The 26,869-nt window shown below is 40.7% G+C and overlaps 1 protein-coding gene across 6 annotated transcripts in view; it reads right to left on the bottom strand.

The window, feature by feature from the left end:
- Positions 1-485: 485 nt before the first annotated feature.
- Positions 486-26,869, bottom strand: part of ZFAND4 (zinc finger AN1-type containing 4) — a 91,407-nt gene continuing 65,023 nt past the window's right edge. For all 6 annotated transcript variants that reach the window (XM_059662121.1, XM_059662120.1, XM_059662119.1 and 3 more), the window contains 5 exons: positions 20,573-20,720; positions 8,173-9,327; positions 7,110-7,164; positions 1,988-2,105; positions 486-1,017 (listed from right to left, as the gene is read on the bottom strand). In XM_059662121.1, coding sequence (XP_059518104.1) covers positions 882-1,017; positions 1,988-2,105; positions 7,110-7,164; positions 8,173-9,327; positions 20,573-20,720 — 1,612 coding nt within the window. In that variant the 3' untranslated portion in view covers positions 486-881. The remainder of the gene's footprint in view (positions 1,018-1,987; positions 2,106-7,109; positions 7,165-8,172; positions 9,328-20,572; positions 20,721-26,869) is intronic.

The following is a 26,869-nucleotide window of genomic DNA, read 5'->3' as shown; positions in this document are numbered from 1 at the left end:
GAAGGGTTTGGGGGATTTAGTGATAAAGGTGAAGAGATCAAGCAAAAAACAACTCAAAAATTATTTTAAATAATCAAACTCATAATGTAATTGAATATTTATTTTAATTTCTCCTGGTAATAGCACTCAACATATAAGAAAAACAAAGCAAGTTGTGAGATTTTGTTTTTCAAAAATTGAAAAGTTGGGTTCTGAATTTAATGGCAACAAGTGGGACATCCATTTTAAAACTACCATTCAAAAAGTAGTATTTTAAGAAATATATACTATGATTAACATGATGTGTTTTATAGAATGGATACATATCCGAATGCCAATGTGAATATGGAAGAATTATATGTATTAAAAACACACTGGAAAACCAAATGTTCTTTTTTATAAAAAGCAGCTTGAAATAAAAAGGAACTTGCTAGTGAACTGAATAAACTTTCACACATGGGATTTTTCTTTTACAAATCCCCACCCACCCCACCCCCACAAAAAAAAAGTGGTCGGTTTGAATAGTGCCATTACACAACAGGTCATTTCTGTACAATGTGGAAGACAGTTATACAGTCAATGGTCACTTCCTAAAGTGCGTCTTTTGAAGACTTGTCTAGTCAAATTGCAATATCAAATATATAGATACTTAACATAAGACATGCAACAACAAAGCTAACTCATTTAAAGTTTTTAAAACTACTTTTAAAACTTTTGATTCACCAAAAAATAGAGATGTCAAATACAGTAGCATTCTCATTCTCCAACAGTGTGCATTGTATGCTTTTGTTATTTGGTAAATCTTTTGGTATGGAACAAAATTAATGCAGTCTAACAATATTTCTTCTGGCTGTCATTGTAATACGATTCCTCGGGCAGAACAGTTAGGTGCAGAGCAAGAGTTAGATTTTTGGAAGTTTTGGTGCATTAACCACAGGATTTGCCTCCTGTAAGTATCTCCTCCCTGCACTCTTGTAATCATAGGTGCAGCCATGAGTTTCTGCATAGCGATGAGATGCACAGAAGTTGTTTCCACATCTAAAGCACAAAAAAGTTCACATGAATAGTCACATTTTTATTAGAGGCTCTTCTCTGGGAGATCAGCGCTTGACTTCAGGGAGTCCAACAGGAGCCCTGTGGTTCTCTTGAGCCATTTCAGCACGGGCATTTCCCTTCTGCTTATAGACAAGCACAAGCACCACCCCCAAAAGAACAAGCTAATTGTCCATAATCATGAGAGTTTATAATAAAGAATCCATTATGGAATGAAATAGGGTGTAGACCTTTGGAAGTAGTAAAATTGCAAAAACTGATAAATAGTCTAACTATTTAAACCTGGGAGAACTATGAATTTCTGAAATTTGTCTGATAGGAAAATTAAATTATGTAAAAGCTAACTAAACCACGAATGGATTTAAAAAATATTTCTAGCAACAAGATAAGCTGTTCTGATTTGAATAAAATACACTCTAAAAAGCAGCAGTTATTTTTAATATCTGTCCTCAACCTAAGGGCAGACACCATCCTTGAAGCATATTAATCTATAATAAAATAATTATGGATAGAAAGAAATTCATTAATTTTTATAAATATATTATTCATCTGTTTTGAAATAAAAAGCATACTATATAATTGTTAAAATTTATACTACATTAATTTTAAATGTAGTCCTTTCTTATTGTATTTAAAATAGAATATTAGAGGGATTCTTCCAAGCTGTATTACAACAACAACAAATAAGTATATCTATCATAAAAAAAGTATAGTCTCCCATTGGTTTAAACCTTCTAATTTAAAGGGCAGGGCAGGATCTCATGAGTTTGGAAATTCATGAGCTATCTAGTTGCTCTTTACTTCAGCCAATTAGAAGGAGTTAAACAGAGGTCTGCCATATGAACATCATCTTCATGATGTTCTGAATAACCAACTTAAAGAACATTTTACATTGTATTCCCACGTTGGGCTATCACAAAGAAAGCATCTCAACTTTCCCAGCTAGCCAACCTGCCTGCATTCGTAGCTAGTAGCCAGTCCAGTTTTCTTCCCACAAAGAAAACAATGCTTTGCTGTTTTCTTCTTTGTTTGAATAGGGGCTTGCACAGGTGGGAGGAGATGAGTACATTCTCCTGTTTAGAGAAAGGAAACCTTGATTAATACAGGCATAAAATTCTAAATGTGAAATGCTATTAAGCAAAACAATCATATACTTTACAAAGTGGTCCCCCTGATATTTCAAGTGTCCACTTGGTCCCATACAGAGTTATTACAATATTATTGATTATGCTGTAGTTTACAACCCTGTGACTATTCTATAACTACCAATTTCTACTACTTTTTTTTTTAAATCCTCACCCGAGAACATCATATTGATTTTAGAGAGAGGACGAGGGGGAGAGAAAGAGAGAAAGAAACATGGACTTGTTGCCTCCCATATGTGACCCAAACAAGATCAAACTCACAACAGGAATTAAATCCACAACCTTTCAGTGTATGGGATAATGCTCCAACCAACTGAGCCACACCAGTCAGGGCCCAATTTGTACTTCTTAATCTCTTCACCTTTTTACTCAACCCTCCCAACCCCACTATCCTCTTGGCAACCATTACTCTATTCTCTGTATCTATGAGTCTGTTTCTATTTTGTTTGTTCATTTATTTTGTTCTCTAGATTCAATTATAAGTGAAATCCTACAGTATGATTTTTAAATTTTAGTTTTTAATCCCTTCACCTTCTTTTATCCTATCCCAAATTCCCTCCCCTCTTACAGTCTGTTCCATGTATCCATGCCTCTGTTTCTATTTTGTTTGTCAGTTTATTTTATTCATTAAATTCCACGTATGAGTGAGATCATATGGTATTTGTCCTCTGACTGGCTTATTTTACTTAGCACAATAATCTCCAGGTCCATCTATGCCATTGCAAAAGGTAAGATTCCCTTTTTTCCCCTGGCCAAGTAGTATTCCAAGTAGTAGTATGTATTATACCACAGCTTTTTTATCTGCTCATCTACTGATGGGCACTTGGGCTGCTTCCAGATCCTAGCTATCTTATATAATAAAAGGCTAATATGCAAATTGTCCCCTCGAGAGTTCAGTCGACAAGGGGTTCAACCAACTGGGAGTTCAACCACTTGCTATGACATACGCTGACCACCAGGGGGTGGCGCGGAATGAAGGAATCCCCAGGCCAGCAGCCAGGGGAAGGAAGGCCCCAATTGGCCCTGATCACCGGCCAGCCCTAGGGACCCTACCCATGCACAAATTTTGTGCACTGGGCCTCTAGTTGTAAATACTGCTATTATGAACATAGGATGCATATATTCTTCCTGATTGGTGTTTCAGGCTTCTTAGGATATATTTCTAGAAGTGGGGTCATTGGGTCAAATGTCAGTTCCATTTTATTTTATTTATTTATTTTTTAGGAAACTCCACACTGTTTTCCATAGTGGTTGTATCAGTCTGCATTCCCACCAGCAGTGCAATAGGGTTCCCTTTTCTCCACATCCTTGCCAACACTTGTTGTTTGCTGATTTATTGATGGTAGCCATTCTGACAGGTGTAAGGTGGTATCTCATTGTCGTTTTAATTTGCTTCTCTCTGATGATTAGTGATGTTGAGCATTTTTTCATATGTCTCTTGGCCATTTGTATATCCTCTTTGGAGAAGTGTTTATTCAGGTCTTCTGCCCACTTTTTAATTGGATTGTTTGTTTTTTGAGTGCTGAGTTGTCTGAGTTATTTATAAATATAAATTTTGGATATTACCCCTAGCCAGTTTGGCTGAGGGGATAGAGCATCAGCCTGTGGACCAAAGGGTCCCGGGTTTGCTTCCAATCAAGGGCACATGCCCAGTTGAGGGCTCAATCCTCTGTAGGGGGTGTGCAGGAGGCAGCTGAAAAATGATTCTCTCATCATTAATGTTTCTTTCTCTCCCTCTCCCTTCCTATCTGAAATCAATAAAAACATATTAAAAATAAACAAAAAAGGAGAAACCAAGATGGCGGCATAGGTAAACACAGGAAATTGCTGCCTCGCACAACAACTTCAAAAATACAACTAAAAGACAAAACGGACATCATCCAGAACCACAGGAAGGCTGGCTGAGTGGAAATTTTACAACTAGAAGGAAAGAGAAAAGCACTGAGACTCAGAGGAGGTGCAGAAGTAAACTGCAGAGGTACTGCGGCTCGAGTGTGGAATGGGGCTGGCACCTGAGGACGCAGCTGTCTTTTTGAATCGGGAGGCAGTCACAAGCTCCCGACTGCTCTGAACTCTGCTTCCGGGAAGTCTCTGGGGACCCAGGACTCATACGGGGAGAAACTGGACTGTCTGGAAACGGGCAGAATTCGGAACTGGAGGGTGGCTTTCCCTCGGAGGTGCTTGCAGCGATTACCAGGACACTGACATGCGGGGCCCCTTAGGGCAGGGCTGAGGATCAGCTGCTTGCTCCGCCCTGCTGATCCCCTGAGACCCCACCCCACCCAGGCTGCAGCAGAGGCTTTTGCATATGAATGCCCTGGCCCTTTGCAATCTGAAAATTACCTAACAAACTGCAGCTGGGCCAGACAGACCCAGAACTTCCAAGAGAAGGCCCAAGGCCCCACAGCAGCTTGCATTGCTTCACAGCTGGGCCTCATCTGGGCACCTCCAAACCCCAAAGAAGAGGAATCTGCAGATCTCCCCATAGCTCCTGCTGGGTAGCCTCAGGAAGAGGCTAAATTAGCACCTCCTTAGAGATCCAAGAGTTAGTGTACCCAGTGGTCAGAGTGGGACCATTCAATTACAACTCCTCAGATCCATAAGGGACACACTCAGGGGGCAGATTCAGTGAGCAACAAAGCCCCACTGAAGCAAGTCTTGCCCCAGAAGGGTGTCTTCAGCACAGAAGTTCTCCCACCATAGACACAGCTGATTCTCACAGCCAATTGGCCTGGAGGTCAATTCCTCCCAGTGATACCAACTACAATCAAGGCTTAACTACAACAAAACTGTGCACAAAGCCCATAAAGGGATCCACCAAGAGTGTCCACTTCAGGTAATTGGAGAGGCTGGGCCACTGGGCCCTATAGGACATCTAGCACAGAAAGCCACTCTATCAACACAGGGAAGCAGCCAAAATGTGGAGACAAAGAAACAGGACACAAATGACAGAAATGGAGGAAAGCAAACTATTGGGTATAGAGTTTAAAACCACACTTTTAAGGTTTTTCAAGAACTTTCTAGAAACCGCTGACAAATTTAGTAAGACCCTCAAAAAGACGGGTGAGACCGCTGATAAATGTAGTGAGATCCTCTTGAAATCTAGTGAGACCCTCAAGGTTATGAAAAAGGACCAACTAGAAATTAAGCAAACACTGACTGAAATAAAGGATATTATGCAGAGTTCCAACAGCAGACTAGAGGATCACAAGAATCAAGCCAAAGATTTGAAATACGAAGAAGCAAAAAACACCCAACTGGAAAAGCAAAACGAAAAAAGAATCCAAAAATACGAAGATAGTGTAAGGAGCCTCTGGGACAGCTTCAAGCGTACCAACATCAGAATTATAGGGGTGCCAGAAGAAGAGAGAGCAAGATATTGAAAACCAATTTGAAGAAATAATGACAGAAAACTTCCCCTACCTGGTGAAAGAAATAGACTTACAAGTCCAGGAAGTGCAGAGAACCCCAAACAAAAGGAATCCAAAGAGGACCACACCAAGACACATCATAATTAAAATGCCAAGAGCAAAAGACACAGAGAGAATCTTAAAAGCAGCAAGAGAAAGTCAGTTACCTACAAGGGAGTACCCATACGACTGTCAGCTGATTTCTCAACAGAAACTTTGCAGGCCAGAAGGGAGTGGCAAGAAATATTCAAAGTGATGAATGCCAAGAACCTACAACCAAGATTACTTTATCCAGCAAAGCTATCATTCAGAATTGAAGGTCAGATAAAGAGCTTCACAGATAAGGAAAAGCTAAAGGAGTTCACCACCACCAAACCAGGATTATATGAAATGCTGAAAGGTATCCTTTAAGAAGAGGAAGAAGAAAAAGGCAAAGATACAAATTATGAACAACAAGTACACATATATCAACAAATGAATCTAAAAGTCAAGTGAATAAATAATCTGATGAACAGAATAAACTGGTGATTATAAAAGAATCAGGGGCATAGAAAGGGAATGGACTAACTATTCTTGGGGGGGAAGGGGTGGGAGGGACGTGGGAAGAGACTGGACAAAAATCGTGCACCTATGAATGAGGACAGTGTGGGGGGGTGAGGGTGAGGGGGGGGTGGGAACCGGGTGGAGGGGAGCTACGGGGGGAAAAAAGAGAAACAACTGTAATAATCTGAACAATAAATATTTAATTATTTAAAAAAAAATAAAGGGCCAGAAGGTTGAGAATCACTGCTTTAAGGTGTTACTGGTACAATGAGGTGCTAATGCTATAGTCAGGTCTGCTACTATTCCTTGGAAAGGGCTGGTCCTAGAAATGGTCCTTTTCTTTTATCCAGTTCATCAAAAGGAACTCTTATACCAACCTTGATATTGGATCATGTAATGTTAAGAAACGACTTTCTAGGGCAGTGGTTCTCAACCTGTGGGTCGCGACCCCTTTGGCAGTCGAATGACCCTTTCACAGGGGTTGCCTAAGACCATCCTGCATATCAGATATTTACATTACGATTCATAACAGTAGCAACATTACAGTTATGAAGTAGCAACAAAAATAATTTTATGGTTGGGTCACAACATGAGGAACTGTATTTAAAGGGCCAGAAGGTTGAGAACCACTGTTCTAGGGTACTTTGTCAAAACCCACCCAGCAACCCAGCATGGCTCTAGAGTGGCCAGTGCCTGGGAGCATTGGGGACTACATGGTAATTCTTCACTCTTCTTTTCTTTTCACATAGACCATATTCCTTCCCAGACAGCAGACATCTAAATTTCATTTTAGTTTTATTTGTCAAATACATCCTACAGTAAGTTCCAATAGTCATTTTCTTAAGTGGAACAAAGTTTAGGGAGAGTTTACTCTGTATATACTACAGAGAAGGTTCTTCGCATTTCTGTGAAATTCAACAATATGCATAATGCTATGATTATTAGTCTTATATTGTTTTTAAAATTATCTATAGCTTACCTACTCTTTTACCTGCTGCTGCATTATTTCCATTCATTCCAATACCACGGGCAGACTACAATTGAAACAGAAAACATCTGTGGTGTGAGTTAATGGGGAACAGAATTAAAGACCACCAAGCATGGAACACTTGTGCTTTATTACAAAAACGCTGTTGGACTTCGTTTGAAATTATCTAACCGAATTTTAATTAAATTAACTTGGAACCTGATTCTCACATTCAGCAATATTGTACTTATTACTTATTTTTAAAAGAGTATAATTTAATGGCTCCAATAACAGTTCTCATTTGGGGAAAAATTAATAAAAATAGCATTTAAAAATAAAGTATTTCTCCCCTTATCCATGGTTTTGCTTGCCAGTTTCAGTTACCTAAAGTTAACTGATATTTAGTCTGAAAATATTAAATGAGAAATTCCAGAAATAAACAATTCACAAATTTTAAGTTGCGTGAGTAGCAGAAATCTCACTCTATCCTGCCCAGGATGTGAATCATGGTTTTGTCCAGAATATCCAAACTCAGTTGATTTCATGTGGGCATTATACCATCTCGCATTATCACAAGAAGAAGAAGGGTGAGCCCAACACAATAAAATATTTTGAGAGAAAAATCATGTTCACATAACTTTTATTACAGTATATTGTTATAATTGTTCTATTTTATTAGTCATTGTTGTTAATATCTTGCTGTGCCTAATTTATAAATTAAACTATCACAAATATGTATGTATAGGAAAAATATAGTATATATAGAGTTTGGTATTATCATGGTTTCAGAGATCCACTACAGGTATTGAAACATATCCCCCACACATTGGGGGGCAGGAGGACTGCTGCAATAAGTTGTCTACACAAAATTATTTTCAAGTTACAATTTGAAATTTAGGACTATAAAATTATTTAAAAATCAACTATCAAAAAGATTTTCTACAAGTCGATAAAGAAACTATTAAAAGAAGTCAACCTTAGGTCTCCTTATTTATGTAAACAAAAAAATAAACTTTAAATATGTTGAATCATTACAAGGACAACTACTAGAACATATTGAAAAGTAGATACTTACTAGATAAAAATCTGTAGATTCTAACTGGGGAGAGCTTTTCCTAACGCATTCTTCCTGAAAATGCTGGAGGTTTGTAGACAGCCCAATTCCAGAGGTTCGAAGCCTACCTACCCCACGCGAGCTCTGTAACCCGTCTCTGCTTCCGCTCCGGGCCAGCGAAGCAAGAAAACCTATATTATTTACACAACCGACAGGCTCTTTGGAAGCCTTGTTGGCCATTTCTGTGATATCCCGAGCCTCAACTTTAGAAATAATATCAGATCTTTTCCCAGGTGAATCAACTTTAACAGCTCGAAAGCGAGCAGTCCTAGAGAAAGAAGAGTCAGCCATATTTCGAACATCCAATGACCGGAGCACATTTTGTGAAGCAGAAGACTGGAGAGTCCGCGACTCAAAACATTTCGACTGTCTCTGTGGCTTCCCCAGAGAATGATGGAGTGACATTGGTGTAGAACAGTGAAGAGGTGACAAGAGTCTGTTCTTGTGAGGACTTAATTCACGGTTGTTGAGAACTGTAGTCTCTACTGATTCACCACTCAACATTCTCGCAACATGTTTAAGATGCTGCTCTGTAGCTTTCAACCCTTTGTCAGGATTTACCTTCCGTGTGCCTTCTAAGCCGCTGCTCTGCTCATCGATATTTCCTTCTGAAAACAAAGGAAACGAACCCACTTCAGGTAGAAGGGATTTTTCAGTTACACACTCTTCAGGGGCTGGAAATAAAACAGTGTCATCCTCATTATTAGGTGACAAATTTCCCGAAAAGTGCTTTGTCCGCCTAGGCAGGGATGGTCCAAGATGGAGCACAGAATCAGCAAACTCTTTGTCATTTTCCAACTCCACATGGGGTATTTGAGGTGACAGTTTGGTGCTACCACTGGAACGAGGCAGTGTGTTACTCTCCCAGTTAGTATCTTCCTTGAGGAAATCACCAGCTATAGATGATATGGGCCTATCAGCAGCGGGCAGGGCTGTCAAACTTGCAATTGCACTGCTGGATGTTTCAGGCAGACAGGCATTCCCAGGAGATGGTAAACAAGACTGCCCGATGTGGGGGAGAACTCGTAGCAATCTGTGCCGAGTAGCTGCCGTGGAACTACTAGACGATCGAGGAGCTACAGGTGGGCGAGGTTTTACCTTGACAGCTTTCTTAGGCTAAAAGAAAAGAGTGAATACATAATTCCTTTACATGAATTCATTACATTATTCATTTATATAACTCATTTTATGTGCCCATTAACAGAAATTAATGAAGGAAGGAAATGTGATTTGCTGTAGCACAATGGCATTTTGATTACCTTAATTTAAAATATTAAGCTTATGGTAGAGAAGAATTTTGCTATATTCATTAACTATAATTTTCTGAGAATAATTTGATTTTCTCGCATCTAATTATCAGACTTTGGCTGTAAATAAACATAATTGATTATATTAGATATGACATTGCTGACCTATTTTAGATCCCAAACAACTCTTACTAGTAAGATGAGTAAGTGGTTGGCAAGGTAGGTATTGCAGAAAAGAGTGAACAGAACCAAACTGCTATCCGTGAAAAGCCCTGCTTGCAATGCTGGTCCTTGGCTGGTTCTGGGAACTTGTATTGAAGAGGGTTGCCTCCCCCCTGGATGATAAGAGTGGCCCATTGTGCTTAACCAGTTTGTGCAAACAATATGGTTTATGCCAAACACCAGCTTTTCTTCTGGGAGTGTGTAATTTTGGTACATGCTAGGCAGAGGGTATCTACAGAAACAGCCTCTAATAAAACACCTGAGCACAGAGTCTCCAATGTGCCTCCCCAGTAGACAACATTCTACACGTGCCGACAAAACTGACTGATAGAGGAATTAAGTGCATCCTATGAGACTCCACCAGGAAAGGATCTGGGAAGCTTATGCCTGGCTTCCCTTTGCCTTTGCCGGTTCTGCTTTATACCCATTCCCTGTAAAGATCTTAGCCATGAACACAACTATATGCTAGTCTTACGAGTCTTCCTAGCAAACCTTTCAACCTGGGAGGTCTCTGAGTCCCTGATACAGTAGGTTCTAGATTTTAATAAAAGTATCACAACACGCCGAAACCGGTTTGGCTCAGGGGATAGAGCGTCGGCCTGCAGACTGAAAGGTCCCAGGTTCGATTCCAGTCAAGGGCATGTACCTAGGTTGCGGGCATATCCCCAGTGGGAGATGTGCAGGAGGCAGCTGATCGATGTTTCTCTCTCATCGATGTTTCTAACTCTCTATCTCTCTCCCTTCCTCTCTGTAAAAAATCAATAAAATATATTAAAAAAAAAGTATCACAACAATTCACAATGTTACGGATAAAGTTGAAAATTAAAGATGATATGAGTATCCGGATGGAATGGAATACCTGATGACATACCAATACTTCCACCCTAGAAATATAACAAAAGCTAGATAATTCAGTGGATACCATTTGAGGCAAGAAGTAAGGAGCTAAAAATCCCAAGAAAAAAGAATGTTGGAAAGATATGCTGGCTCCTATAGCTGCTTTTATCCTAGGGCCATTGTCTTGCAAATTTGCAATTCTATACTCAGCACAAATATTCTTCAAAAATGAAGGTGGCCTGGCTGGTGTGGCTCAATTGATTGGAACGTGGTACCATACACCAAAAGGCTGTGGGGCTGTGGGTTTGATTCCTGGTCAGGAGGGCACATACTTAGGTTGCACATGGGAAAGGCAACAGATTGATGTTTCTTTCTCATATCGACATTTCTCTTTCTCTCTCTCTCTCTCTCTCTCTCTCTCTCTCTCTCTCTCTCTCTCTCTCCCTCTTCTCCTCTCTCTCAATTCAATAAGCATGTCCTAGGTGAGGAATAAATAAATAAATAAATAAATAAATAAATAAATAAATAAATACAGGTGTTGACTTCAGGGCTATAGAGATTAATGGTGCTTGCCTAAATCTGAATTTCTCCATGAATTTTCCAAAAAACCATACAGATCAACAACATAAGCAAATAAAATCACCCATAAACCATACCTTCATCAAAACTAAAAGACAGACAAATTTAACTTAAAATTACCTGTAAGTAGGAAAACACTCAAATCCAGGAAACTCATCTGCAAATCCTATGCCTATGGTGAGAGCGTGGAACAAGTCAGAAAGGAAGAAAGAAAGGAGGGAAGGAGAGGAGAGAGGGAGGAGGAAGGAGGGGGGAGGGAAGAGGGGGGAGGAAACGGAGAAGAGAAAAACAGATGTGGATAAACTAAGGCTAATGGAACAAGTATAAAATAAACCCAAAAAGAGAAAATCCCACTTTATTATGAAAAATGCTGAAAGCAGTAGGTCCAATATCCTAGGAAATAGAAAAAAAGTGACTTAAACTGTTCGAGACCTGAGGCGACAGCTTCCAGAAGGCACCACTTCTCTAGCAAGTGGAAAGCTGGAAGGAAAAGGCACCCATTTAGAACTTGACAGTGAAGGTGAAGAGGCAGCAAGAAAGTGAAAGAATCCTATACACAAAAGGGAACGACAAAATCGTAAACACATCAACCCCACCTTTCAATAAACTGCCATTGATTTAAAAAACTGCATTTCACTATACAGAGAGAAGAGGGGGTACTGACGTAAGTAATTTGCTTTGCCACACAAAATCCTCACTTTTGGCCCTAGCTGGGCAGCTCAGTGGGTTGGAGCATGATCTGGTCCACCAGAAGGTTGCGGGTTCGATTCCCAGTCAGGGCATAGGCCTGAAATGCGGGTTTGATCCCCACTCAGGGCATGTCGAGAGGAAACCAGGCAGTGTTTCTCACATTGAAGTTTTTCTCTCTCTCTAAAATCAATAAACGGGAAAACCAAGATGGCAGCGTAGGTAAATGCCCATACTCGCCGCCTCCCACAGCCACATCAAAATTACAACTAATATACTGAACAGCCATCATTCAGAACAGCCTGAAAGCTGGCTGAATGGAAGTCCCACAACTCGAGAAGTGAAGGAGGCACATTGAGACAGGTAGGAGGGGCAGAGGCGCGGAAGGGGCTGGTCTGGAGTGAGATCTTCGCTGCGGAGGCTGCCCTGAGGAGCAAGGGGTCTCAGCCCCACACTAGACGCCCAACTCAGGGTTCCAGAGCTGGGAAGAGAAGTCCCCATAACTTTGAGCTGTAAAAACCAGTGGGGATTGTGGCTGCATGATGTGGAGGCTGCTGGAGACCCAGGTGTTTCTCTTAAAGGGCCGGCGCACAAACTTACTTGGACTCGATCCCTCTGAGCTCCAGCACAAGGCAGCTTTGGGGTTCCCGGACACATACGGGGAGGAAATGGATTGTCTGGCATTGGGGCAGGAACTCCGGGACAGCTTTCTCCCAGATGATGGGGCTCACAGGGGTCATTGTTCCTGTGCTGGCACCTCCCCTGTCACAGGGCTGACCAGCAGCCATATATGAGTCTTCATCAGCTCACACTTTGGCTCCCCCCTGGTGATTCCCTGAGACCCTGCCCCATCCAATTTGCAGCTTTTCCATCTGAATGGCCTGTCCTGGCTCAGGCTTCACTTAGCTGAAACAAGCTGCAGCTGGGTCAGCATGCTCCAAACCCATCAATAAAAGGCCCAAGACCCAGCACTAGCACCCAGCCTGCCTTGTTTCACAGCTGGGTCCTGCCTGGGCACTTCCAAACCCAACACAAATAGCAAGCATCTGCAAATCTCTCTGTAGCACCTGTGGGGTGGCCTCAGCCAGTGGCTGACTTTGAACCTCCCTGGAGGCCCTAGAGCCAGTGCACCTGGTGAACAGCTTCAGACCATAACAGATTACAACTTTACACATCCATGAGTGACACACTCAAGGGGCAGACTCAGTGAGCAACCAGTAACAGAACTAAGGGAAGAAACTGACAAAAACACAATGACAGTAGGGCACCCAAATATCCCCTTGACAGTTATGGATATAGCATCCAAACAAAAATCAGTAAGGAAATATTGGCCTTAAATGACACATTGGACCAAATGAATATAATTGACATACACAGAGCCTTTCATCCCAGAACAGCAGATTATACATTCTTCTCCAGGACAAATGGAACCATCTCAAGGATGTACAGTATTCTACAACACAAAAAGTAGCCTCATCAAATTTAAAAAGATGGAAATCGTACCAAGCATGTTCTCTAATCACAATGCTTTGAAATTAGAAATCAACTGGGAAAAAAGTGGAAAAACCCACAAATATGTGAAGATTAAACAACATGCTACTAAAGAATGACTGGGTCAAAGAAAGAATAGAAGGAGAGATCAGCCCTGGCCAATGTGATCCAGTGGTTAGAGTGTCAGTCCTGAAACCTAAGGGTCATGAGTTCAATTCCTGGTCAAGGGCACATATGTGGGTTACAAGTTCAATCCCCACCCTAGTCAGGATACATGCAGGTGGCAACTAATCGATGTCTCTCTCACATCAATATTTCTCTCTCTCTCTCTCCCATCCCCTGCTCCCTCCCTTCACTCTCTAAAAATCAATAGAAAAAGTATCTTCTGGTGAGGATTAACAAAACAAAAAACAAAAAAAGGTGAGATCAAATGGGGGGCAAATAAACATGTCCCAAATGAAAAAAATGAGAAAAATCTCCAGAAAAAGAACGAAATGAAATGGAGGCAAGCAAACTACCAGATACAGATTTTGAAACAATGATTATAATGATGCTCAAGGAACTTAGTGAGAACTTCAACCACATAAAAAGAAAACACAGAAACCATAAAAAAGAACCAGCCAGAAATACAACTGAAATTAAGAATATACTAGAATGGCCTTAGCTTGTTTGGCTCAGTGGATAGAGCACTGGCCTGCAGACTGAAGGGTCCCAGGTTTGATTCCAGTCAAGAGCACATGCCTGGGTTGCAGGCTTGATCCCCACTAGAAGGTGTGCAGAAGGCAGCCAATCAACAATTCTCTCTTATTATTGACTAGAGGCCCGGTGCACAAAAATTTGTGCACTCGGGGATGGAGGGGGGGGTCCCTCAGCCCGGCCTGTGCCCTCTCCCAGTCTGGGACCCCTCAGGAGATAACGACCTGCTGGCTTAGACCTGCTGCCGGGTGGCAGAGGGCAGGCCCAATCCCTAGGTGCAGCCCCTGGTTGGGCTCAGAGCAGGGCCATTTGGGGAGTTGGGGCACCGCCCCATGTCATGCACCGAGCAGGGAGGATCAGGAGGTTGCGATGCCACCCTCAGTCACGCTCAGGGTAGGGCCGATTGGGGGGTTGGGGCACCGCCCCCTGTCACACTCAAGGCAGGGTCGATAGGGAGGTTGCGGCGCAACCCCCTGTCACGCACAGAGCAGGGCCAATCAGGGGGTTGGGGCGCTGGCCCCTGTCACTCACAGAGCAGAGCCCATCAGAGGGGTTGGGGCGCCGCCACTCTCACACTCAGGGCAGGGCCGAAGGGGAGGTTATGGCTCTACCCCGTCACACACAGAGCAGGACCCGTTGGGGGGGGCGGGGGGGGGAGGGGGTTGGGGCACCACACCCTGTCACACACAGAGCTGCAGAGCGATCAGGGGGTTGGGGAGCTCCCCCCTATCAGGCACAGAGCAGGTCTGATCAGGGGGTTGGGGCGCCTTCCCCTGTCCCGAACAGAGCAGGGCGGATAGGGAGGTTGTGGCCCCGCCCCCTGTTGCACACAGAGCCACAGGGCGATCAGGGGGTTCAGGGGGTTTGGGCACTGCCCCCTGTCACACTGATGCCGGTGCCGGGAGGCCTCGCGGCTCCGCTGATCCCCGTGCACTGGGTGTGTGTGGGGGGGGAGTGTCCCTCAGCCCAGCCTGCCCCCTCTCACATACTGGGAGCCCTCAGGCGTTGACCCCCATCACCCTCCAATCGCAGGATCGGCCCCTTGCCCAGGCCTGACGCCTCTGGCCTAGTCGTTCGGCCCGGGCAGCGGGGACCCGCAGCTGCAGCGGCCCCACGATCGTGGGCTTCGCTTTAGGCCCAGGCAAGGGACCCCTAGCTCCTGGGACTGCCAGCTTCGACCGTGCCCAGCTCCCATCACTGGCTCCACCCCTACTTCCTGCTATCACTGGCCAGGGCGGAAAAGGCACCTGATTCTCCGATCATGGCTGGGGGGCAGGGCAAAGGCGGCCCCAGGGCCGCCTTTGCCCTGCCCCCCAGCTCTTAGCTCCCCCCTGGGTTTCTGATCACTGTCAGTGGCAGGGGGCTTATTCCTGCTTTCCCTTTGGCCTCCCTGCATTGTGCCTACATATGCAAATTAACCGCCATCTTGTTGGCAGTTAACTGCCATCTCAGTTGGCAGTTAATTTGCATATAGCCCTGATTAGCCAATGAAAAGGGTAGCTCGTACGCCAATTACCATTTTTCTCTTTTATTAGTGTTGATGTGTCTAGCTCTCTCCCACTCCCTTCCTCCTTGAAATCAATAAAAATATATATATATTTTAAAAAGAATACATTAGAATGAACCAATAGCAGATTAGATGAAGCAAAGGATGCAAATCAGTGATTTGGAAGACAAGGTAGCAGATAACACCCAATCAGTACAGAAAAAAAAAAGAATTTTTAAATGTGAATAGTTTAAGTGACCTCTGGGACAACATCAAGCATAACAACATCCAAATCATAAGGGTACCAGAAGGAGAACAGAGAGAGCAAGGGATTGAAAACCTACTTGAAAAGAATAATGACTGAAAACTTCCCTAACGTGGTGAAGGAAAAAGACACATAAGCCCACGAAGGACAAAGTCCTAAACAAGATGAACCCAAAGTGACCCAAACCAGGACACATGATAATTAAAATGGCAATGGTTAAAGACAAAGAGAGACTCTTAAAAGCAGCAAGAGAAAAGCAGTTAGTTACCTACAAAAGAGTTCCCATAAGACTGTCAGCTGATTTATCAACAAAAACTTTATAGGCCAGAAGAGATTGGTATAAAATATTCAAAATTATGAAAGTCAAGGACCTACAACCAAGATTACTCCACCCAGAAAGAATATCATTTAGAATTTAAGAATAGATAAAGAGCTTCCCAGACAAGAAAAAGCTAAAGAAATTCATCACCACCAAACCAGTAGTACAAGACATGTTAAAGGGTCTTTTTTAAGAAGGGGAAAAAGGTAAAAAATATGAACAATAAAAATGGCAATAAAGACATATCTATTAACAATCACTTTAAATGTAAATGGGTTAAGTGCTCCAATGAAAAGACAGAGAGTGGCTAAATGGATAAGAAAACAAGACTCTTACATATACTGTCTACAAGGGACTCACTTCAGATTGAAAGACACACACAGACTGAAAATAAAAGGTTGGGATATTTTATGAAAATGGGAACAAACAGAAAAAAGTGGGGTATCAATACTTATACTAGACAAAGTAGACTTCAAATCAAAGGCTATAACAACAAAAGACAAAGAAGGACCCAGCAATTCCACTTCTGGGTATTTATCTGAAGAAACCCAAAACACTAAAATGGAAAAAACATGTACACCTAGTCCTATATAATAAAAGCCTAATATGCTAAGTGTCCAGTTGTCTGTTCAACCAATCAAAGCATAATATGTTAAGGCCGCTCAACCGCTTGCTTTGACGTGAACTGACCACCAGGGAGCAGACGCTCCAACCAGTTGGTTAGCTTGCTGCTGGGGTCTGGCCAATAGGGACTGCGCAAGCAGGCCATACACGCCCTGGAGCCCTCCCGCAGTCCCTCCCAGCTGGCCAACCTCCTGCATTCCTTCCCGGCCCTGATCTTGCACCAGTGGGGTCCCTCGGCCTGGCCTGCACCCACTCGCAATCTGAGACCCCTTACAGCAGTGGTTCTCAACCTTCCTACTGCCGCAACCCTTTAATACAGTTCCTCATGTTGTGGTGACCCCCAATTTCATTGTTTCAAATTGAACATAATTAAAGCATAGTGATTAATCACAAAAACAATATGTAATTATATATATGTGTTTTCAGATGGTCTTAAGCGACCCCTGTGAAAGGGTCATTCAACCCCCGAAGGGGTCGCGACCCAGAGGTTGAGAACCGCTGCCTTAGAGGATGTCAGAGAGCCATTTTGGCCTGATCCCGCAGGCCAGGCCAAGGGACCCCAATGGTGCACGAATTCGTGCACCGGGCCTCTAGTATAAAATAATAGCAAACTAAACCTAAAGACATAAAAAGGGAAAATCCTCACAGCCAAGAGTGGTTCATTCAAAGAATATAAGAATGATTTCATACTTTTGGATTTCTTATTTGACTTGTTATTTATAAATCTGTTATTCTAAAATATTAGACTTTCCAGGTATCTTTCTGTTACTGACTCCTAGTTTTATTTCATTGTAGTAAGAGAGGATTTTGCTAAGTAAAATAAGCAAGTCAGAGAAAGACAAATACCATATGATCTCACTTATTTGTGGAATCTAATGAACAAAATAAACTGATGAGCAAAACAGAAACAGAGGCATGGATACATGGAACAGACTGACAGCTGTCACAGGGGAGGTGGGGGGAGACTAGATGAAAGAAGGTGAAGGAATTAGCTAAAGAACTCATAGACCCAGAAAATGGTGTGCTGATGGCCAGAGGGAAGGTGTGGCGGCTGGGTGGAGGTGGGCAAAAGAAAATGAGGGACATCTGTAATAGTGTCAACAATAAATATAAAGTTAAAAAAGAAGCATTTCTATGTAATTTGAATCTTCTCAAAATATTGGGACTTATTTGCTAGATGTATACAGTTTATCTTAGTAAATGTTCTGAGTGCACTTTTTAAAAATGTATTTTGCTGTCATTAGGTGGAGTATTCTATAAATGTCAGTTGGGACAAGGAGGTATTGTCAAGCCTTTTCGTGTCCTTTCTGATTGTTTATCTTTTCCATCCATTTTCTGAGAGTGGAAATGTAGAAATCTTCTATAGTAATAAAAGCATAATATGCTAATTAGACAGGACAGCTGAACGACCTTCCAGACATCCTTCTGGACAACCTTCCAGACGAAGCCAGGGCTGTGAGGGCCAAGGCAGCCACCAGTCTGCAAGGGCCAAGTCCCTTGCACGAATTTCATGCATTGGGCCTCTAGTATTCTAATATAACTATAAATTTGTCTATTTATCTTTGTAGCTTTTGCTTCATATATTCTGAAGTTTAATTGTCAGGTGCATAAACATTTAGGATTGTGGGAAATTTTTCTTCATCCTACCTCATATTATATTTTAAAAAAGGTTTTGTTTCAAATGGATTGTAAACCTAAGTGAGAAAGGAACAAACATAGAGCTTTTGAAGAAAAACACAAGGCATGTCTTCAAGACCTTGTGGAAGGTAAAGACTTTATTAAAAGGCTATAAAAATTGATAATCATAAAGGAAAACTGGTAAATTAGCGTACATTAAAATAAAGAATACCTACTAAAAGAATGAGAAAGTAAAAGAGCAAACTGTGTATAACTCACACTTCTGACAAAAAAACTTATATTCATAGTATCAAAATGCCTATAAAAAACAATAAGCAAAGGTAGACAACCCAATTTAGAAAATAAGCAAAAGACTTTAATAGGTACTAACAAGTCAAGATTTTTTTAAAATATGATGTATATATAAAATGATATAAAAACAGTTGGTACAAAAGTCAGTATCTTAATGGCCAATAAGCATATGAAAAACTTAACATTATTCCTCATCAGAGAAATGTAAATGAAAATCACTACACAACCACCAGAATGGTTAAAATGATAAAGACTGACAATATCAAGTGTTAAGGATGTGGTACAAACTAGAACTCTAGTGTTGCTGATGGGCATGTCAATTGATTCAGACACTTGACAAAACGGTTTAGCACAGAAACTAAAGTTACATATATACCTACCCCATGACTATAAGACAATTCCTAGGTACATGCCCCAAAGAAGAGTGTGTATGTCCACCAAAGACATGTATAAGAATGTTGAAAGCAGCTTTATTGTTGAAAAGCCAAAAACTAGAAACAACCCAAATGTCTGTCAAAAGGAGAAGAAACAATCATAAGTATAGTCATACAGTGGAATAGTGCACAGCAGTAAAAAAGAATGAACTGATGCATACAACAACACGATGAGTTGTTGACTATAATGACTATTATGGGTTGAGCAAAAGAAACCAGGCCAAAAAAAGGAGAGAGGGAACATATTATTTCACTTATACAAAGTTCAAAAATAGGCAGAACTAATTTATGGTGACAAATATAAGAACAGTAGTTATTTCTGGAAATGGAAAAGGTAGGTATTGACTAGGAAAGGTTATAAGGAAAACTGGAGAGGAAGGTCCATTTTAATTTTAGTTGTTCCTACCTGAGTTTACATTAATATAAAAATTCATCAAGCTGTATATTAAAGATTTGTGAATTTTATTATATGTACATATAATAGTTCAATAAAGAAAATGGGACACGCTATTAATCGAGTGAAAAGCAAAGTAATAGAGGTGTGTATGTACATATATATGTATTATATTTGAGATAAAGGACTTATATCTAGAATATATGAAGATATCAAAAAAAATTTCAATAAGCGGCCCTAGCTAATCTGGCTCAGTGGACAGAGCATCGGCCCTTGGACTGAAGGGTCCTGTGTTCGATTCCAGTTACGGGCATGTACCTCGGTTGCAGGCTCAATCCCCGGCCCTGGTTGGGGCATGTGTGGGAAGCAACCAATTGATGTGTTTCTCTGCCTCTGTCTCTCCCCCTCCATTCCACTCTCTCTAAAAAAAAAAAAAAAACCAACGGGAAAATATCCTTGGGTGAGGATTAACAACAAAAAAATCAATAAGCAAAAAACATACAACTCAATAGAAAAACGGGTAATATTTGAAAAGGCAGTTTGCAAAAAAGAATATTGAAATACTCAATAAACATCTGAAGGGAGCTCAACCTCATTAGTCAAAGTAATGCAAATCAAAACTGTGATGTGATGGCTCTACACATCAACCAGAATGATAAAAATAAAAGATGACCTACCAAACACTAGTAAGAATGCATGAAAACTGCAAGTCTCACTCACTATGGGACAAAATGTAAATTGGTTCAATTACTTTGGAATCACATTGGAAAACTGACAATATCTACTGAAGCTGAACATAGGCATACTCTTTGTCAACACCCAGACAAAGATATCCATAATAAGTAAATATAAATGCCGCATTAAAAATAATTGTAAGATTAAGATTAGGCTATCTATTATTATCCTCAGCTTTAGAACGATGACAATTTTAAAATCATCAATTACTTTAAGTGCAATATAATCACATTAAATTTGTTGCTAGTCTATACAAAACAATTCATCACTTTTAACATCTCAATAAATTACTGAGGCCACAAACTTGAGATGAATAATATTTACAAATGATTTTTCACAATTCCTAGCAGACATCAATATGTGAGCCCTGCAGGGATAAACTAGAGAAAGGCCTGGCCAAGTGCCGACAGCTTCACCTTTTTGCTGAGATTCATGTTCTCCATCTTAGCCTTCAGCAGCTTCATCTTATTCATAGTGATTGAATTTTCAATGATCTGTTGCCCAGAAGGAGAAGGCTCAATCTCTTCATCCTCATCAGTGTACAAATTATACACTGACCCACCACTGAAAAGACAATGACAATTACTATTGTTTTGTGCCTGATACATGCCCAATGACTACAAATACTGTGTGCAATAGAAACTATAGATGCTGCTAATGACAAAGCAATAAGCCCATCTTGTCAATGTAAATTTAAGACAAATGTATTTTTAAAAATACAGTTTAGGAGAAAAAAGTTAATGGGGCTAAGTATCACAATCTAGCATTACTGAAAATTCTAGTATAGCTGAGCTTTTCTGAAGTCGAGAGAGCATAAGTGAAGTTCTTTTTGGCTATACCATTCCCACAGGAGCAAAATCCACAAGAATGATCTGATTCATTTTATTAGCCAAGGCTGGTAATGTGCAACCCAGACCACAAGCTGATTAAATTTCCATTAACCAGAATGAAAAAGCAATTGACACAGAGAAGAAGTCTTGATTTTTATTCATCCTCAGAGGATTCTCACTTAAAAAGTTTTTTTTAAAAAGGAACTCACACATAGGTGTTATCTGAACAGTTTCCGTTCTTAAAGAACAACAACAAAAAATGCAGATAACTTGAGATTTTTCTTAGTGTGTTTAGAACAGCATACATTTTAAATGAAAAAGACACCCCAGGCAAGTCATGACACAAATTATTAACCATGTAAACATTTCAATTATTGATTAATCATCATGACACTTGTTCAAATCTTAACAATTATTATTTGGGATCCCTTCTCTTTGACTACATAACACAATGGCATTTATCACACCATCTTCCTATTTATATTTACGTGTCTATCCCTCTTTCTCCGCCGTATGTATAAGTTGAAAGCAGTTGCTAGGTTTTTTCATCTTCCTAGTCTGAGCACCTGGCACAATGCTTGGCACATATTCAAAAAAAATGTCTGTTGAATTGAACACAAACATTATTGAAATTCAGATTTTTCTTTTTAATTTTTTTAATCCTCATTCGAGGATATGTTTTTATTAATTTGAGAGAGAGCAGGAGGGAGGGAGAGAGAGAGAGAGAGAGAGAGAGAGAGAGAGAGAAACATTGATCGGTTGCCTCTTGTACACTGCCGACTTCCCCACTAGGGATCAAACCTGCAACCTAGATATGTGTCCTGACCGGGAATCAAACCTGCAACTTTCTGATGTAAGGGATGGCACTCCAGCCAACTGAGCAACACCAGCCAGGGAGAAATTTAGCTTTTTCAACAACGAGAAAATTAAGTTGGTAAAGGTTTGAAAAACAAAACAAAACAAAAAAACCACAAGCTCACCATGTTTGAAGAATGACTAAAGTTTTAAATGAAACAGAAAAAAAAAATGTGTGTTAGTCACTGTGGCTTGTTTACTCATAGGAAATCTAATGTACCTGTGCTAAAGAATCTGAGGGTTAATAAGATTTCCTATTCTATATGGCAATGAGAATGAAAACTATTTGGATAGCCTTGATAAGGCATATTTCATAGCACTTCCGACACAAAGGCAAAGAAGAGGGTGAATAATCCACTCCTAAACTTTATGTGGTGAAAGAAATGACATTGTGAAACTGAGTGCTGGTTACATGCACAGCTGGCATAACTATTAGAAGGAAGAATGGTAGGAATTGATCCCATAACCAATTCATTTCCTAGTGCAGCCGTGGGCAAACTACGGCCCGCGGGCCGGATCCGGTCCGTTTGAAATGAATAAAACAAACAAACAAAAAGACCGTACCCTTTTATGTAATGATTTTTACTTTGAATTTATATTAGTTCACACAAACACTCCATCCATGCTTTTGTTCCGGCCCTCCGGTCCAGTTTAAGAACCCATTGTGGCCCTCCAGTCAAAAAGTTTGCCCACCCCTGTCCTAGTGTGTGCCTTGTGACAATTACTTCTACCTATTGTAGATGCCTTCTACCGCATGAAAATCGACACAAGAGGCACAACACTAAATTAATAGTTACTAAGTGCCTATTCTGCCAGGTACTCTCCACATATTATTTATAACCTTTACAAAACTATATAAAATTATATCACATTTTATAAATAAAGCTGCAGTTGAGAGAGGTTAAGTAATTTTGTTGGCCAGAAAGCTAATAAATGGTGGACCTAAGATTCAAATCCCCATCTATCTGGTTCCAAAGTCTACTCTTTATGCTATTTCCTGTTGCTTTCCCAGGCACCAAACAACAGTACCCCCAAAAAGGAACAGAACCTGTAGTATGTGAAGGCCTTGTCTTGAGGCTAACTCTACCTGAAATGGAGGCTTGAGTGAAGATTTCTGCCAGTTCACCCTTAGAGGTGGAAGGAAGGACTCAGTGTACTCTGCTCTTGGTTACCCTGAAATAATTGAACTTTAAGCACTGCTCTGTGGTATTTTAGCTTCAGCTTACCCCACTGGATATTGAAAGAGGCTTGTGACTCAACCTCACTAAAAGTATTTTAAAAATTAAAAAAGCTAACAAACTGGTCCTTTACTGTTTTCCTGTGTTTGTACGTAAAAAAGTACAATTATGATAAAATATTTCACTAGATACGTTTTAGAGGATTACTAGTAAAAACACTTTTAAATTCACCTAATCTTTTTAAAACAATCATACAACTGTGTTTGTGTTTTTCCCTCACAAAGCCTAGATTCATCAGATCAGTTAGAAGTCGATCATAATTTTTTTCTAGTTGGAAAAATATAACTACACTAGGATAACATAGTAATTTATAAATTTAATCTAAAATATCCTTCTTTATATTTAAATATTCTAAGTATTTTCTTGAATTTCTAAATATTTTCTTTTTTACCAGTAGAAAATCAAGTTTTAATACATGCACATAGGGCATTCACTTAGGAATACAAATTCCCTCAATATTTTCTTGAATGCTTATATTTAACCTTTTCTGTATCTTTTGGTTGTTAATCCTCACTTGAGGATATTTTTTCATTGATTTTTAGTGAGAGTGGAAGAGAGAGGGTAAGACAGAGAGAAACATTGGTGTGAGAGAAACACATTGATTGGTTGCCTCTTGTATGAGCCCTGACCAGGGCCCAGGCCAAGGAGGAACCTGCAACCAAGGTGTGTGCCCTTGGTCGGAATCGAACCCTGGACCTTTCAGTCCACTGGCCAATGCTCTATCCACTGAGCCAAATGAAGCTAACTTTATCTATATCTTTTAATCTAATACTATGATTAAAGAATAAGAGATGAGCAAATGTAATATTTATTTCAAGATGAATATTGTTCATCAAGAATCCAAGTCCTCATATGACTTTCACAGAAAAGTTACCTATTAATTAGGTCTTGCAATTCCTCCCTCTATTTCATCACACTTAGAAAAGCAGGAAGGTGAAATGATTAACTGAAAAGATTTGAGACTAAAAACGATACTAGATTTTGTACTGCAATGAATCAAATAAGCACCCAATTCTCTGTTTCTTCTTAAAGCAGGAGTAAGCAATCTATAGCCACAGGCCAAATTCAGGCCACCACTTATTTTGTATGCCCCGTGAGCCAAGAGTGGTTTTTACAATTTTAAAGAGTTGAAAAACACTCAAAATAATATTTTATAACATGCGAAAATTGTATGAAATTCTGATTTGTGTCCATAAATGAAGTTTTATTGGAACACAGCCATATCACTTGATCACATACTAATGTGGCTGATTTTGCACTACAATGGCAGAGTTGAAAAACCACAACAGAATTGTATGGGGCTGTCTTTGTTTTGCACTGTGGCTTGGCACACTGCAGATCACAGTGGCATAGTCATAATTCAACAGCATTTTGAGTGCCATGTGTATCACTGTACAGTGACTTTTTTTAATTACCAGTACATATCCAACATGTCAAAACAAGAAAAGTAGACTTCGAATGCTGCAGTTTTAAGGCACAGGAGAGAGTGAATTATTTTGCTATCAATTAAATGGCAAAGCATTTTGTTTATTATGTAATAACACTGTAGCTATGCTAGAGAAAAACAACATATTTGGACATTACTAGACTAAGGTCTCATTGCAGGAAAGCAATGGTCAGAAAATTTTAAAAATATGAAATGGAACATCTCATCATAGTAAAAAATGCCTCAAAAAAAAAATAAAAGATGGCCCTGGCCAGATTGCTCAGTTGGCTGGGGCATCATCCTGTACTCCAAAAGGTTGTGGTTTGATTCCCAGGGCATTTACCTAGGTTGTGGGTTTGATCCCAGATCGGGGTATGCATGGGAGGCAACCAATTGGTATTTCTCTCCTCTCTCTCTCTCTCTCTCTCTCTCTCTCTCTCTCTCTCTCTCTCTCTCTCTCCTCCTCCTCCTCCTCCTCCTCCTCCTCCTCCTCCCTTCCACTTTCTAAACATATCCTTGAATGAGGATTAAAATAAACAAGCAAACAAGAAAATAAATAAATAATGAGACTATAACCAAAAAAAGTTTCTAAGTGGTTTATTTACTAGGCAAGCAAGAAAATCTGTTTCCCAATACAGAATTAACTAAACCATGTTCAGAAAAAAATAAACTTGTTTAAAGACTACTCCTCAGCAAGAGCAATTTCTCAAAGAGTTGACATCATTGGAAGTAACATCAATAGTTTATTTAAAAACTAGAGGCCTCGGTGCACGAAATTTATGCACTCGGGGTGGGGGGGGGGTCACTCAGCCTGGAATGCAAGAGGGTGCAGGCCAGGCCGTAGAACCCCACCAGTGCATGATCTGGGCTGGGGAGGGATGCTGGAGGTTGGCCAGCTGGGGAGGAACTGTAGGAGGGCTCCAGGGCGTGTCTGGCCCATCTCGCTCAGTCCTGATAGGCTGGAACCCAGCAGCAAGCTAACCCATCGGTCAGAGTGTCTGCCCCCTGGTGATTAGTGCACGTCATAGTGACTGGTCAACCAGTCAACTGTCTGCCCCCGGTGGTCAGTGCATGTCATAGCGAGCAGTTGAATGACCTTAGCATATTAGCATATTATGCTTTTAAATTTATTTTTATTGCTTAAATTATTACAAAGGGTTTTACATATGTGTCCTCCCCCCCCCCCCGTCCTTGACAATCCCCTGACCTCCCCTACCCCCAAGTGTCTTCTGTCCATTGGTTATGCTTATATGCATGCATACAAATCCTTCGGTTAATCTCTTACCCCCCTCCCTCCTGCCCCCCAACCCTCCCCGGCCTTCCCGCTGCAGTTTGACAATCTGTTTGAGGCAGCTCTACCTCTGTATCTATTATTGTTCAAAAGTTTATAATGGTCTCTATTATCCATGAATGAGTGAGATCATGTGGTATTTTTCCTTCATTGACTGGCTTATTTCACTTAGCATAATGCTCTCCAGTTCCATCCATGCCATTGCAAATGGTAAGAGTTCCTTCTCTTTTACAGCAGCATAGTATTCCATCGCATAGATGCACCACGGTTTTCTAATCCATTCATCTACTGATGGACACTTAGGCTGTTTCCAGATCTTAGCTATGGTGAATTGTGCTGCTATGAACATAGGGGTGCATATATCCTTTCTGATTGGTGTTTCTGGTTTCTTGGGATATATGCCTAGAAATGGGATCACAGGGTCAAATGGGAGTTCCATTTTCAGTTTTTTAAGGAAACTCCATACTGTCTTCCATAGTAGCTGCACCAGTCTGCATTCCCACCAGCAGTGCACGAGTGTTCCTTTTTCTCCACATCCTCTCTAGCACTTGTCGTTTGTTGATCTGTTGATGATAGCCAGTCTGACAGGTGTGAGATGGTACCTCATTGTTGTTTTGATTTGCATCTCTCGGATGATTAGTGACTTTGAGCATGTTTTCATATGTCTCTTGGCTTTCTGAATGTCCTCTTTTGAGAGGTGTCTATTTAGGTCCTTTGCCCAGTTTTTGATTGGATTGTTTATCTTCCTTTTGTTAAGTTGTATGAGTTCCCTATAAATTTTGGAGATTAGGCCCTTATCAGATATGACATTGGCAAATATGTTTTCCCACGCAGTGGGTTTTCTTGTTGTTTTGTTGATGGTTTCTTTTGCTGTGCAGAAGCTTTTTATTTTGATGTAGTCCCATTTGTTTATTTTCTCTTTAGTTTCCAATGCCCAAGGAGCTGTATCAGTGAGGAAATTGCTTCAGCATATGTCTGAGATTTTGTTGCCTTTGGATTCTTCTAGAATTTTTATGGTTTCCCGTCGTACATTTAAGTCCTTTATCCATTTTGAGTTTATTTTTGTGTATGGT

This window comes from Myotis daubentonii, chromosome 13 (assembly GCF_963259705.1).
Source record: "Myotis daubentonii chromosome 13, mMyoDau2.1, whole genome shotgun sequence".
Taxonomy (NCBI): Eukaryota; Metazoa; Chordata; class Mammalia; order Chiroptera; family Vespertilionidae; genus Myotis; species Myotis daubentonii.
This window is presented reverse-complemented; position numbering and strand designations above follow the sequence as displayed.